Source organism: Heloderma suspectum, chromosome 13 (assembly GCF_057233095.1).
Source record: "Heloderma suspectum isolate Gila_16-S chromosome 13, 16-S_ref, whole genome shotgun sequence".
NCBI classification, from domain to species: domain Eukaryota; kingdom Metazoa; phylum Chordata; class Lepidosauria; order Squamata; family Helodermatidae; genus Heloderma; species Heloderma suspectum.
In genome coordinates this window covers 31,358,618-31,372,401 of record NC_139470.1, presented here as the reverse complement: position 1 = coordinate 31,372,401, position 13,784 = coordinate 31,358,618, and the positions used below count along the sequence as shown (strand labels likewise).

Genomic DNA, 13,784 nt, shown 5'->3' with positions numbered 1-13,784 from the left:
CGATTCCATTCTTGTGACCCTGTTGGAATCTGGCTTAACATTTTAAGTGGTTTCGTTCATAGCTGACTGAATACTCTTGCTGAACAGGTCTGCTTCATAGGTATTCCTGTTCCAAACAAAAAGGGCTGAAAACAGTGGGGAAAGCAAGCTGGTAAAGATGGAGAATAAAGGGAACTTCTGACAAATTGTACAAAGTAGCCAGAAATTACTGCTGGAACTTTTGCTCACAGCCTGATCCTGTGTGTGTTTACTCAGAAATAGGTCCTGTTAGGTTCATTGAAGCTTACTCCCAAGTAAGTACACATAGAATTGCTGCCTCAGTCTTTTATGACGGTCGCCAGAACATACCTGCACATTCATGCCGGAATGTGCGTTCTGCACATTCTCAGAAGCCATCCTTTTTCGTTTTAAGTTAATTGTGGGTTGTGTTGAGCATAGAAGGTGGTTTGCAATACATATTCAAATTGCGTAGAACATCTCTGGGGAAGGGAAAAGTAAATTTTGGAGCATCTTAGGTTTTATGAAGTTGTGTTCACCCGTGGGCATCCATCTCCCTGCTTTTCAGAAGTGTTGCCTTAAAGAGGGACACCCCCAACTGTCAGGTTAGGAAACAGCAGATTCCCATCTCCCATGTTTCTCTTTGCCTGCTTCTTCAGCACATCGTGCCTGGGAGAGAGGACTGTCCAGTTAAGTTTTGAATTCCATCCTTTTGTGCCAGAGGGATCTCTTCCAAGGTTTACTGCTGCATACATATTGTAATGGTTTTGAGCTTAAATTGCAGATGGGGTTTAATAAGTTGTCTGAACCAAACAATTCTGTGTGGGGAAAGAGGCCTCTTGGATAAAGCAACGCTTGGAAGAGAGAGATTGGTGGAGGAGGCGCTTGCGGCTGTGTGGTTAGGAGACCTCTTGAAAGCGTGATGATGCTTGCTCCGCAGGAGTCCATGCTAATGCTCAGGGGATGTGTAGGCAGGACCGGGCAACTGTGGCCCTCAGCCTCATTCCAGAGGCCTCCTGCGTGCGATCCATGGGGCCCTGTGGCAAGAGCCATCTGTCCCTGCCTGGGCAGCCTGCTGTGTGGGAAGGAAAAGGAGGTGGCAGAAAGGGGGGGCATCCACTCTGGCTCTGGCCCCGCCCGCCACAGGCATGCCGCCCCCAATGGATTTCCCGCGAGGAGGAATGGAGCTCTCGAAGGCACCAGGCTGGGGAAGGTGGTGTAGTGTCTGTGTGCGAGGGGCTTTAGTCTCACGTGTTTCTGTTTTCCCGGTATGATTTGGCTCGTCCTGAAGACATGTTCTCCCCTCTTGAGTTGAACATATTCCTACTGTTTTATTTTTAGCTTAATGTAGCTATTGGGCAGTGATCACTGAGCCATGATCAGACTTCAAGGATTTGGTTATGCTGTAATTTTATTTTTATTTTCTTCCATCTCTTGTTACTTACAAAAATTGTGGTTTCTGCCCCTTGACATAATAGAAGCACCAACTTTGGCAAGGGGAAGCTGGGAGTCCCAGAGCTCTTTTTGCAGATATTTTCGCAGTCCAGCAATATTTGCATTGCTGGTCCTGCTGGCTATGATTATGGAGAGTGTGGGTGTTAGCATGTCATAGAGGAACTCTCTTCGCCGTGGCTGTTGCCTATAAAAACTCAATTATACCTGCATAATTGTATAACTGTATAATTAACACAGAAATCAGAGAACAGATGACAACGTTGAACGCAAATTCCTTATGTTCCTTTTTGAAGGAGCTGGATTTACTGATGTCCATTCAGGTCCTGCCCTTTGTAGAATCGTAGGGCAGATTTTCATGTAGCAACTTCCTTTCCTTTGTGCTTCCCAGCCTGAGCCTACGCACGGCCAAATCTTTCACACCTGCCCCTCTTGCCCAGTAAACAATGGTGGGCCGTGGATGAGAACAGGGGGTACACTAAACAAATCTCACCATGGTACCTTCTCTTTGCTTGGCCCAAACTTGACTTTTTAAAAAGTCCATTATTTTACTTTCATGTTCTTTGTTTGTTATATTTTTAATCTACCCAGTAACCGACATTATGGGCTGTAACTTATTTTTATTTATTTGTTTGTTACTTTTCTATACCGCCCAATAACCGGAACTTAGAAAGGGGCGTGCAGGCATTCTCTGTTTCCACCATTCTTCCCTTGTTTGGATGTGTACTTGGAGTTCCTTTGTGGATCTACTGTTGTTTTCAGAGAGAAGGTGTTGTATTTTTAAGCATTCTTCTCTTCAATTGGCATACTCATAACTAGAACAGTCACTATTAATTGTGCGCGCGCGCACACGGTCTCCATTTTTGCAAAAATGCAGTTGTGGTGTCGGTGTTCCTTCACTTGCAGCGGGGAGCAGCCTTTTCCCTATCTCTGCCTGCCACTTCCTTTCCCCCCTCCCCATCTAGTGTGTGTGGATTTTTATATGCTGCCCAAACCCCCTTGACAGAGCGCTGCGGTGGCCTGGTGACTCAGAGACTGTGCTGTGGAGCAGGGAGCCCGTTCAAGTCACAAGCTCATCAGGTGGCCTTAGTGAGGCAAGCGCACTTTCTCAGCCCCCACCCCAGTTCTGCAAGCCAGAGACAGCGACATTGGCCTGCCTTTCCTGGTTGCTGATGGTGTGTATGAGGTGTGTTAGGACGTTCAGGCAGAAATGCACAGCTCTGTGGAGCCTTGGCAGCATTGTGCTCACTCTGACATGCGGCTGGCTTAGGGCTGGGCGTCTTTTTGCCCTGGAGAGTCACCGGCAGTGCTGGCTCAGGGGCTGCATGCACGGGCGCATGCACACAGCCCAGTGCTCCTCTGGATTCAAATTGCTTTTTTCTTGCTGCTAGCAACGGTGGGCAAAGACGGATCTGTATGAGGGTCTCTGGAGGAGGGAGTGGGGAGGACAGGCAGTGGGGAAATTGCCGGGGAGTTCGATGGGGGGGCAGGGGGCTGTAGTAAAAGCCAAGGGGGGCACAGGTTGTGCACCACTGGTTTAAGAGATTACGTCCAATCTTTTTTGCTAAGATGAAGAGGTGCTTAGGAGAAAATGTTACAGATATTTACCCACTAGCGGCCTTCCCCAGCCAGGCATCCGCCAGTTGTTTTGGACTTCAGCTACCATCAGCCAGCATGGACAGTAGTCAGCAATGCCGGAAGTTGTATTTCAGAACATCTGGAGAGCACCAGGTCAGGGAAGGCTGCCACGCAGCATGGAAAACATCTGTTTTATGTATTTGTTTACTCTCTATATTTAGCTGATTGACTTTCTCAGGGCAATGTACAAAATATAAGAGCAACCATTTAAATACAATTTAAAATGATAAAATGCATTCTATACTATAAAGCAACACTAAAACGTTTGGTTGGAGTAAAACGGAGAGAAAGCTAAAGGCCATACCAAACCACAGATATTACAATAAACATACCTGAGAAGAAGACAGACCCATTAAAACACAGCATGGCACAAGCCAATCCCTGAAGTAGTGGCTGCTGCTCGTTGGCTATTTGTGTGTTTCATTTTCCTTTGTCTTTTAAACCAAGAACTCCGTTCTTACTACTTAGTTGTACAGATAACACCTTGGCCGTACAGGCTCCCTTATAATCCTGTGTCTCCATATTATTTGACAGTCGGGTAGCTAGAGCTCTACAGAACTTCACAGGGAGTTGGTGCAGGAGCTCTGTGATGAAGACCAAGAGCAAGCAGGCTGGCCTGATTGGAAAAGTGTTCCAGCAGCATCAGAGCAAAGCATGGCATTTGACACGTTACAAGAAGCTACGGAGAGATCAGTCGTCTCCTGCCTGCCTTTGTTTTCCAACTACCCTAGGCCAGCCTTCTCCAGCCTGGAGCCCTCCAGTTGTGTTGAACTCCAACTCCCAGCATCCCCCTGGCAGGAGATGGTCCAACACATCTGGAGGACACGGGTATGGGAAAGGCTGCCCTGTGCTACTTTAACATCTGCATGACACTGATGGTCTACCAGGTTGTGAAGTGAGCCATTTCGGTCTGGCTTCAGGCCAGGGTACGGCACTGAAACAGCCTTGGCTGCTTTGACTGACGACCTACTCCAGGTGAAAGACAGGGGGAGTGCCACCCTGTTGATCCTCCTGGATCTCTCAGCGGCTTTTGATACCATTGATCCTGGTATCTTATTGGATTGGCTCTGCAGGATGGGAGTTGGGGGCACTGTGGTTCTGCTCCTACCTGCAAGGCTGATTCCAGAGAGCAGTATTGGGGGATTCCTGTTCTACCCCATGGCTATGAAGCTGTGGGGTGGCACAGGGTTCTATTCTATACCCCAAGCTGTTCAAGATCTATATGAAGCCATTGGCTGAGGTCATTAGGAGTTTTGGGGTGGGGTGTCACCAGTATGCTGATGATGCTCAGCTCTATTTCTCCTTGTCGTCGGAGTCAGCTGGGGCAGTGAAGGTGCTGGACCAGTGCTTGGAGGCTGTAATGGCTGGATGAGGGCCAAGAAACTGAAGCTGAATCCTGATAAGACGGAAGCTCTGTGGATTGGTGGTTCCTGAGTCTGGGAATTGGGTAAGCAACCTGTCCTGGATGGGGCTGCACTCCCCCCGAAGGAGCAGGTGCATTGCTTGGGAGTACTCCTAGATCCATCCCTGTCAGCTTCGGCCTCCAGCTATGGCCTTTCCTGGACAGGGGTAACCTAGCCACAGTAGTACATATGCTGATGACGTCCCAATTAGACTACTGCAATGCACTTTATGTGGGGCTGCCCTTGAAGACGGCGCGAAGTTGCAGCTAGTGCAAAATGCAGCAGCTAGACTGTTGACCGGGACATCTCGGAAAGATCACATAACACCAGTCTTAAAGGAATTGCACTGGCTGCCGATACGCTTCCAGTCGGAATTCAAGGTGCTAGTGATGACATTTAAAGCCCTAAGCGGCTTGGGGCCTCGATATTTGAGGGATCGCCTCCCTTATATATGCCTGCCCGAGGACTGAGATCTGTTGGAGGAGCCCTCCTCTGCATCCCCACCAGTGTGAGACATACACTACGGTGGGATGTGGGAGAGGGCTTTTTCTGCTGTGGCACCTGGTTGTGGAATGCCCTCCCCTTGGAGGCCCGATTGGCGCAGACATTGGCTTCATTTCAGTGCTAAGTTAAAACATGTTTTTTTATCAAAGCCTTTGAGGGCTGAATGCATTCCCTAAAGTAGCACACTCTTTTAACTGTTTTATTGTTTTAGATTTTAAATTGGTATTAACTTGCTTAATAGTTTAATATGTTTTAGCTGTTTAAATTGTTTATTGTTTTCTACTGCCTACATTGATTTTATCTGTATGCAGCCCTGAGATCCTAATGATATAGGGTGGGATACAAATGTTTTCAAAAAATAAAATAAATAATGTGAAGTGAGCCATCGCCAGCCTTTCGATGATGCTCAGCTCTCGCTCCCTCCCTCCTTCCCATCTGGCTCTGAGGAGGCTGTTGAAGTAATAGTTCAGTGCCTGGAGCAATGATGGACTGGATGGAAGCCAATAAACGGATCTTTAATGCAGGCCAAGCAGAGGTGCTCTTGGTCAGTGGAGCTGCTGATCTGGGAATAGGGGTTCTGCCTCTTGTGGGTGGGGCCACCCTTCCTTTCGGAAATCGAGGCCAGAGACTGGCTGAATACACTTTGCTTCAGGCTGGTTAGGTAGGCAGCTGTGGCCAGGAGCGCTTTGGCCCAGCGCAGGCAGGCCCCATACACAGAGAACTGTCAGATCTGGCCACCGGAGTTCTGGCTAGACTGGGTTACCTCTATGTGGGGCTGCCCTTTAAGGTTATCCAGAACCTTCAGCTGATCCAGCTCAGGTGTTCATGGGAGCTCACTCTTGGGAGCGTAGGGCAGCCTCATTGCCATAGCTGCACCAGTTTTCGGTCTGTTTCCAGGTACAGTTCAGAGTGCCAGTTAATGAATGGACAGGGTTTACAGGAGAAGAGGGCCCTTTTGGTATCCTGCTCTGAAGCCGTTTAGGGCTTTCGGTGACTTGGGACCAGGGCATCCAAGCAGATGAGCCTGCCCGGTCATTGGATCTGCTGGAGAGGCACTGCTCCACAGCCTGCCAGTGGCTGGTGCTGCTGCTGGGAAGGCGGAAGGGAGTCGCTCTCCCTGGGGCTGCCCCGCCATGGAGTTTCCTAGCACAGCTGGCATCTTTGGCCACCTGGCTAGAACTTTTAATTTTTTGGCAGGCTCCTTCTGGCCTGTCAAGCTGAAAAGCTTATCTCGCGCATCTCTTGTTTACTTGTCTGTTTTTCTGCTGTGCCCCAGCCTTTGTAATCTGTAACTCCTTATTGCTGGATAAAAATATCCAGTACCTTAGGTTTTAAGTATGTTCTAAGCCACCTTGGGTATTCTTTAAACGGAAAGACAAGGCATAAATGTTTATACCAAAAAATAAGTAAATTAAATTTTAAAATCCAAATCAATGCCTTTAAATTTCCAAAACCAAAAGTAGCAAAATTGATGCGCTGTGGGCAAAGGCTAGATTGTGCCTGGGTCTGGACGTGCTCACACCCATTGGCAACACCCCACCCACAAGGGCTGCAGGTTTGCAGAGACTTGTCAAGGCAATCTAAGCATTTCAAAACAACAGTTGGAAGCCACAGTGCTGCTTTCTTCATGGGTTGCCACCTTAGTAGCAGTTTTTGAACTGCACAGCTTTGGGGCTTTGACAGCAGAAATGATTGCAGCACCATTAGTTTCAGATGCATTTGAAATACGAATGTTGATGAATAACATTATTTTGGTGTTGCTTTCTCTCTATAGAAAAGGAGGGAAACATTTTTGGTGGTCCTAAGACCATAAGAAGAGCCCTGCGGGATCAGACCAAAGGCCCGTAAAGTCCAGTATTCTGTTCCCACAGTGACCGACCAGATGCCCCAATGGGAAGCCCACAAGCAGGACAGGAACGCAGCATCAGCCCTTGCTTGTGTTCCCATCCCCAGCAACTGGCATACAGAGATCATCCTAATCTCTGGTGCTCCAAGTGGCATCAGGACTAGTAGCCATTGATGGCCTTCTCCAGGAATTTGTCTAACCCCCTTTTAAAGCTGTTCAAGTTGGTGGCCTTGACTACATCTTGCGGTAGCAAATTCCATAGTTTAACTATGTGCTGTGTTAACAAGGACTTCTTTTTATTTCACCTAAATCTCCCAGCAATCAGCTTCTTGGGAGGACCCCATTGGGTTCTAGTATTATGAGAGATGGATAAAAATGTCTCCCTATGCACTTTCTCCACACCAGGCATAATTATATGCACATTTTATATATGCTTACTTGCCTTTTTTTCTAAGCTAAAAAGCCCTAAACACTGTAACCTTTCCTCATAGCGGATTTGCTCCAGCATTTTGCTCATTTGGGTTGTCCTTTTCTGCATCTTTTCCAGTTCTACAATATCTGTAAAGGATCTAATAATACTAGGCACTTTTTTTCAAACAAGAAATGCGTTAATGCAAACCACAGGCAAAGGCATCAGGCTGTGTGTGTCTGTATGCGTGTGGGTTGTTTGGTTCGGGAGCGGAGGGGAGGGGAGGGGAGAGCTCTTTCTAATGATGGAGGAATCTGGCAATTCCGGTCTGTGTTCAGAAGCGTTGTGTGAAGAACGTGGTATAAAGTCTGGTGCGTCCTTTTTGTGTCTGCTAAGCTTACTCCTCCAGAAGTCTCCACTCCACTGTCCAAGAGTGTTTCAGTCCTACTTCCCTGTTCCCAACACATCTCTTGAATAGACAGCCTGTTGTCAGCACAGTCGAATCAGGTACTAAATATCCCGGCTGCCAAACCAGGATTTACATATTTAAAGCTCTCCAGGCCTGCTTTTGCCCTGCCCTGCCCTGTTCTGCAAGCCAGATGGAGTAGATTATGGGTTATTTTAGGAGCTGGGCAGGCAGGCTTAATAATATGAAAACATAATGAGCATGTGATTTCTGCGAAAGAGAAGAACTCTTCATACATGAGCCGTGCCAATCTAACGTAGATTCTGCCGTCTTTCTCTCCTTCGCTGTAGCGTGTTCTTGTGGCCCAGGGCACTCCCATGCAGGGACATCCCCCCCTTTAATTCCTGGATTTGGGCAGACTTCATATTTTGAGGCCTCCTTCACAAGTGTGGTGGTGGCTGGATCTCATTTTGGCATGTACGCAAGTTCTTTCAGAGGACCCGAGAGGATCTGGAAGCAACTAACAGGAACCTGGGGAAAGGCAGCGTGTCTGTGCTGGTGGCAGGATCTCATCTCCTTTTATCTTGTTTAGGTTTCTCCTCTGCCTCCTACTTAAAGGTCCATGTTAAAACCCACCACGGTGTTCCCCTTCCCCAGGTCTCCAGGCACCCGGAGCCCATCCCGAATGGGGGAGCAGCGTTCCACAGCGTCAGGACCTATGGCATCAAAGGCAAGCGACCCCCTGCTCTGCACTTTCCGTCTCTTGGCGTAGGACTTTGTGGTGTTGGGCGCTGGGTGTGGGAGGGTGGGCGAGAGGAACGGTTTGGGGGAAGGGAACCTAAGATCTGCGGTGTGCAGCAGCAGCTACATCTTTCCTCCACTTTCCCACTTCAGGCCGCAAGCAGAGGGCTACGTGTCTGAATGCCCTTTCATGGGCAAACCCTCTGCCCCAAATAAGCTCGCTGCATGGACAAAACTAATATCTAAGAACATGAGGGAGCCCTGCTGGATCAGGTGATGTTCTACAGAGTCCAGACTCTCACCGAATAGCCCTGGGAAATCCACAAGGGCATGAATGTGATAACTGTCCCCAGCAACTGGAGTTCAAAGATAACAGTGACTGGGTTCACACAACATGACAACCCACATCCAAGGTTGGGTGTGGGTTGTCATTGAGCCATGGGTTGTTGAACTGTGGGTTGTTTTGTTGTGTGTGAGCCCAGCCACGCTAACAAACCATGGATTATTAAACACCAATTTCCAAAGGTTTGTTATGCAATGTGCAAAGAGGGAATTTTGCAGGAGGAACTTCCCCCCCAAATGCTTGGGCTCCCACCCACCCCATGCAATGAGCTTTTTACATTTCCCAGTGAAAGAGCCTCCAGATACACAATGCCGGACTTGTAACCTGAAGAGGGACCATCCAGGAGAGACTTCATGGCTCCATTTTGCTGAATGTAAAAACTTGGCCTTAGGGAAACGTTGAAGAAGACGTGCAGAGTTCCGTTTTGGTAACTTTGGTCAAGGAAGCCCCTGGGCGCCTTATTTGAGGATGGGGGATCAACTGCTCCCCCTTCACTCAAGTCTTAGACTTTCTAGAAGCTGTGGAGAAACTCTCAATTCGCCCACTTTCTCTCTCCATACATGCGAAGCTTTGGCACTGGGTTGAGTTCAGAAGTCTAGGCATACTGTTAACTCCAGCAGCCTCCTTCTCTTCCTGCTGAAGATGGTCGTCCTTGTGTTGCTGTGGGTGATGGAGGCTCACACCTTTGGAAAGACTCAGGCCTCCTTCCCACTGAGGTGGCCCACGCGTGGCGGGGCTGTGCCAGACTCCAGGTGGAGGGTCGCAGGGTGGGCATTAAGGAAACAGTTTCCATACACAGAATTACCTTCACGTGGAACACTTGCATTTTCTAACTTCCCCAACCTGGTGCCCTCCAGATGTGTTGGACTACAACAGCTATGCTGGCTGGGGGCTTATGGGAGTTGTATTCCAGCACATCTAGACGGCACCAGGTTGGGGAAGGCTGGCCCAGACACACCTTGACTGCTTCCATGAGATCTAGACCCCCATTTCTGATTTTACTACGGAAGGATGGAGGACATCACCGCACGATGGGTGTCACGACTGCCCAAAGATTTCAGTCTTGAGAGGCTGCTGCTGCTTTTACTCCTGGCTAGGCAGATGTTGGCTAAAGTAGCCTTGACTTCCTACTCCCCCCCCCTCTTCACACACCCCACATTTGCAGGCAGCCCTGGTGAGTCTTGCATGCCATCCAGAGCAGCAGACTGTGAGTCGGGCAGAGCTGGCCTATGGGGCACAATCCAGCAGGAGGTTCTCCTGGACAGCCCCCTCCTTCCCCTCCCATTTTGATGGGGATTGCCTAGGAGATCTTCCCAGTTCATTGTACCTTCAAGTTAATCAGTGCGTGTCTGGGGGAGGGGGCACAATTTGGATTTCCACTTAGGGAACCAGTCTGTGTGCTCCCGCCCAGTTCTTTTGGTCTTGCTCTCTTTGTTCTGGTTTGGGTCGAAGTAATTGACGTAAGTACATTTTATACGGGAAAATTCACAGGTTTCATCTGGACTCTCCACTCCATACTCTCAGCTGCACGGGTCCCCCCAGGGTTGTAGCCAGAGGTCTCCTTCCGTGAGCACAGAGCCTGTTTTCATCCTCACACAAGTGTCAGGTCTAGTACTTTGGTTCCACTCGTACTGTTGGTTGCACAGGCTGTTGCGCAATGCGCTTCGCCTGCCGTTATGCAACTGTCGTGTGCTGTGGCCTGTGCAGCAACTTGTGGAAGCAGAATCGAAGTGCTGGGTTTGACGCTTGTGCAAGGGTAAGAACAGGTTCTCCCACAAGTGGTAGAAGCTTTGTGCTTGTGAAATGGCGCTATTGGATGCACCCCAGGGAATTGCCACTCCCATGGGGAAGCTGTGGGATGGAGAGGTCCTCTTTCCTTCCAAGTTTTCCATACTCCTTGCTTGCTGTTGAGCTGCTGGCGGAGGGGTCCCCCAGGAGGGCACCGCAAGAGAAGTAGAGCACCTTCTTGGTTCCAGTTTGTGTGCCAACAGTGGAAGATGGTGGCAATGTTCCGTGTAGCTTTGGGGGTCTCGAGAGTTCTTGTCTGTGCCTTTCCAAGCAAGCGTGGCAACATTTTTTAGCTTTCGATGGGAAATGGAATTCCGCTTGCGTCATGTTCAGAGGACTGCAGAGATGTGGATTTGGCCTGAGTGAGTGGCGCCTGGAGGATGGAGGTGCAGCTGGAGCGCTCTGTGACTCCTCATCTTGCGCCAGAGAATATAGCCGGGGAATTGGGCCTAGTCCCTCTGTACCTGACACCCATCCAGAGAATGAAACGTGGTTGCAGGGAGGCTCTCACACACCGCTTTGCCGAAGAGCTCTGCATTCCGATGCCACGCTGGCGCTTCGCCCTTGCATTCGCCCCGTCTTCCCAACCTGGTACCCTCCAGATGTGTGGGTCTGCAGATCCCAGCTAGCTTGGCCAGAGGCCATGTTGCAGCCCAGCCCGGTGCATCCGCTGGGCACCAGGCGGAGGGCAGCGGCATGAGACTGTGCCTCGAGGAGGCAAGCATGCCTGGCCCGGCCCCACGGCTGCTGCTTGCTGGACTCCTGCTCCCCTCTTGTGAACTGGTTTGTGCCCTTGTTGTGTCTTGCATTTTCATACAGTTCTTGCGCACAGCGATGATAGCTGCACTTCCGTGCGGGGGAAGCAGCTTCCGTATATGAATCCACAGTAATGAGAGACTTTTTATAGCGCTCAGTGAGTCTGGGATTTACGTATATGAGGGCCTTTTGTGCATGCCTGAGGCATTTTATATAACTCTCCAGTGTCATTGCAGTTCTTTAGACCAAAGGCTGAGTGCCCAGATTGGTGAACTGGACCCAGCTTAGCCCAGGTTTGAACCTAGCCGTTTGCCTGCTCGCCTGTGGCACATCAGCATTGTCTTCAGGTGGACTAGGGAGGGAAGCTCTCCAAGAGTTGGCCTTGTGACTAACATAAAATACGTCGGGGCAAGCAGACTTCTGAAAATGTTTGTGGGCTAGTAGTAACTGTTGTGCCTGGATTTTCTGAGTGAGGAGAGATGCAGGTTGCATGCAAGAGAGAGTGTAGAAGGGTCTTCTTGAAAAAACGGGGGGTGAGCTTATGCGGGCCGAGGGTTGTCTGGACTCTTAAAAACATGCTTTTTCTTTCTCTCCTTAGAAGGCCAGAAATGCTCACATTCGGACCAGATTGAGAGTTCAGATTCCTACGGAGATCTCTCCGATGCCAGCGACCTCAAGACACCTGAGAAACAGAATGCCAACGGCTCCTTCTCCTGCGACATGGTGGTCGCCAAAAATAAATTGGAGTCGGAGGGAGATAAGAAGTACCCATGTCCTGAGTGTGGCAGCTTTTTCAGATCCAAGTCCTATCTCAACAAACACATACAGAAAGTCCATGTCCGCTCCCTGGGAGCCCCGTTAGGGGACTTGGGCCCTGCCCTGGGGTCCCCCTTTTCCCCCCAACAGAACATGTCTCTCCTGGAATCGTTTGGGTTTCAGATTGTTCAGTCTGCATTTGCATCCTCTCTAGTGGATCCAGAGGTCGACCAGCAACCGATGGGGCCAGATGGAAAATGAGGCCAGCTTTAACTTTAACAAAGCAGCAGTCTGGGGTTTTTTTTTATGTATAACTACAAGATGGCTGTGAATGATGTGGGGGAGCTAACAGAAATCCAGTTTTGTAGTGGGAAGATGTTTGTTTGAATTCCTTTTAGGTTCTCACCCTTCCCTGTTCTCCTCTCCCCTAAATCTTCCCTGGACAGAGATTGTTTATCAGATGACAAACTGCAAGGTACCTGCATGACCATGAATGGATGGGTGATCCTTGGGGCTGCAATGCAGGCAGAATGGTGCCAGGCATCTAGCTGGTCTGTCAGTGACCCGGTTTGGAAGCCCACAAAGGAAAGCAACACCACAGATGCTGGTCTGGGAATTTTAAGGAACCCTCCTTTTGATCTGGCAGAGAACTAGATGTCTTTGTCTCCTTTCTCCTTTCTCTCTGCCTCACGGCCCTTTTCTAAGATTTGCATATTAGCATCATTGCTCATAAAATGCGCCCTGTGGAATCTAGTACGTAGAGAAGCCGTTTTCCTTTAAGAGAAAAAGAAAACACCAGAAACCAGCATTTTTTAAAAATAGCATTTTTGTTCTTAAAGAAGTAAGAACACCTTGCAAGCCTCAAGGTGTTATGGGGAAATGCTGCCACCACCTGGCGCCACCAAATCCAAGGCCAGTTCTGGTGCAATCGAGTGCGACGCTCCCTTGTGCAAGCCCACTCCTGCGGGCGGGCGCTCCCCTGCAGTACAGGCTGGGGCTTGGGCAGGAGAATGTCCTGCTCGGATGGGCTACTTGCTTATTATTTGAATCCTCAAAAACTTGCTCTTGGTTTTCTGTCTCTCTCTTATGATTATGATCATTATTATTGCATTTATGATTTTAGGACCTGTTGTAGTGATTTGCTACTGAGAAGCCCTTCCAAGGCAATTATACAGAGCTCTTAAAGCAGCAGTCATGTTAGGGTTAGTATTAATTTTTTTAGATGTATCATAATTAATAACTTGGCTAGTTGATTGTTTTTAAGTCTATGGGATAATATAGTTATGCAAAATGGAAGAAAGGGGTGGGGGGAAGGAAAGAAGGGGTTTAAAAATAAAAAATAACAACAGTGCACTCTTGGTTGGTTGATGCATAAAGACCCTGGAAGATTAAATTTTTCAGTGAGATGCTGTTTTTCTGTACCACCAACCTGTTTAGTGCAAATAAATATGGAGTTCACAGAATTGACTTCAAGCAAGAAAATAATAATTGGATTGGACTGCATTAAAGAAGTTAGAATGTTACTTTGTACCCCTTCTTTTTGCCTTTTTAATTTTAATTGTGTGGGTGGGGGTGTCTGCTTTTTGATAACACCTTGACCTTAACCTCAGCAAAGTTTCAGCAAGAGATGTTGAACTACTGCAGACATGACATTTCCTATTCTATTAATCATACTAGAAACCTCCTTTTCATGTCAGCACTAGCCACAGTTCATATTCACTGAGGTTAACACCAAGCATGGCTAG

The 13,784-nt window shown here is 48.6% G+C and overlaps 1 protein-coding gene across 8 annotated transcripts in view; it reads left to right on the top strand.

Annotated features, from left to right (window-relative positions):
- Positions 1–13,562, top strand: part of PATZ1 (POZ/BTB and AT hook containing zinc finger 1) — a 40,039-nt gene extending 26,477 nt beyond the window's left edge. For 3 of the 8 annotated variants that reach the window (XM_084819816.1, XM_084819818.1, XM_084819815.1), the window contains 2 exons: positions 8,248–8,385; positions 11,882–13,562. In XM_084819816.1, coding sequence (XP_084675942.1) covers positions 8,248–8,385; positions 11,882–12,300 — 557 coding nt within the window. In that variant the 3' untranslated portion in view covers positions 12,301–13,562. Of the gene's footprint in view, positions 1–8,247; positions 8,598–11,881 lie in introns of those variants that run through there. The other 5 variants (XM_084819821.1, XM_084819820.1, XM_084819819.1 and 2 more) reach the window with 3 other exon arrangements.
- The last annotated feature ends 222 nt before the right edge of the window (positions 13,563–13,784 follow it).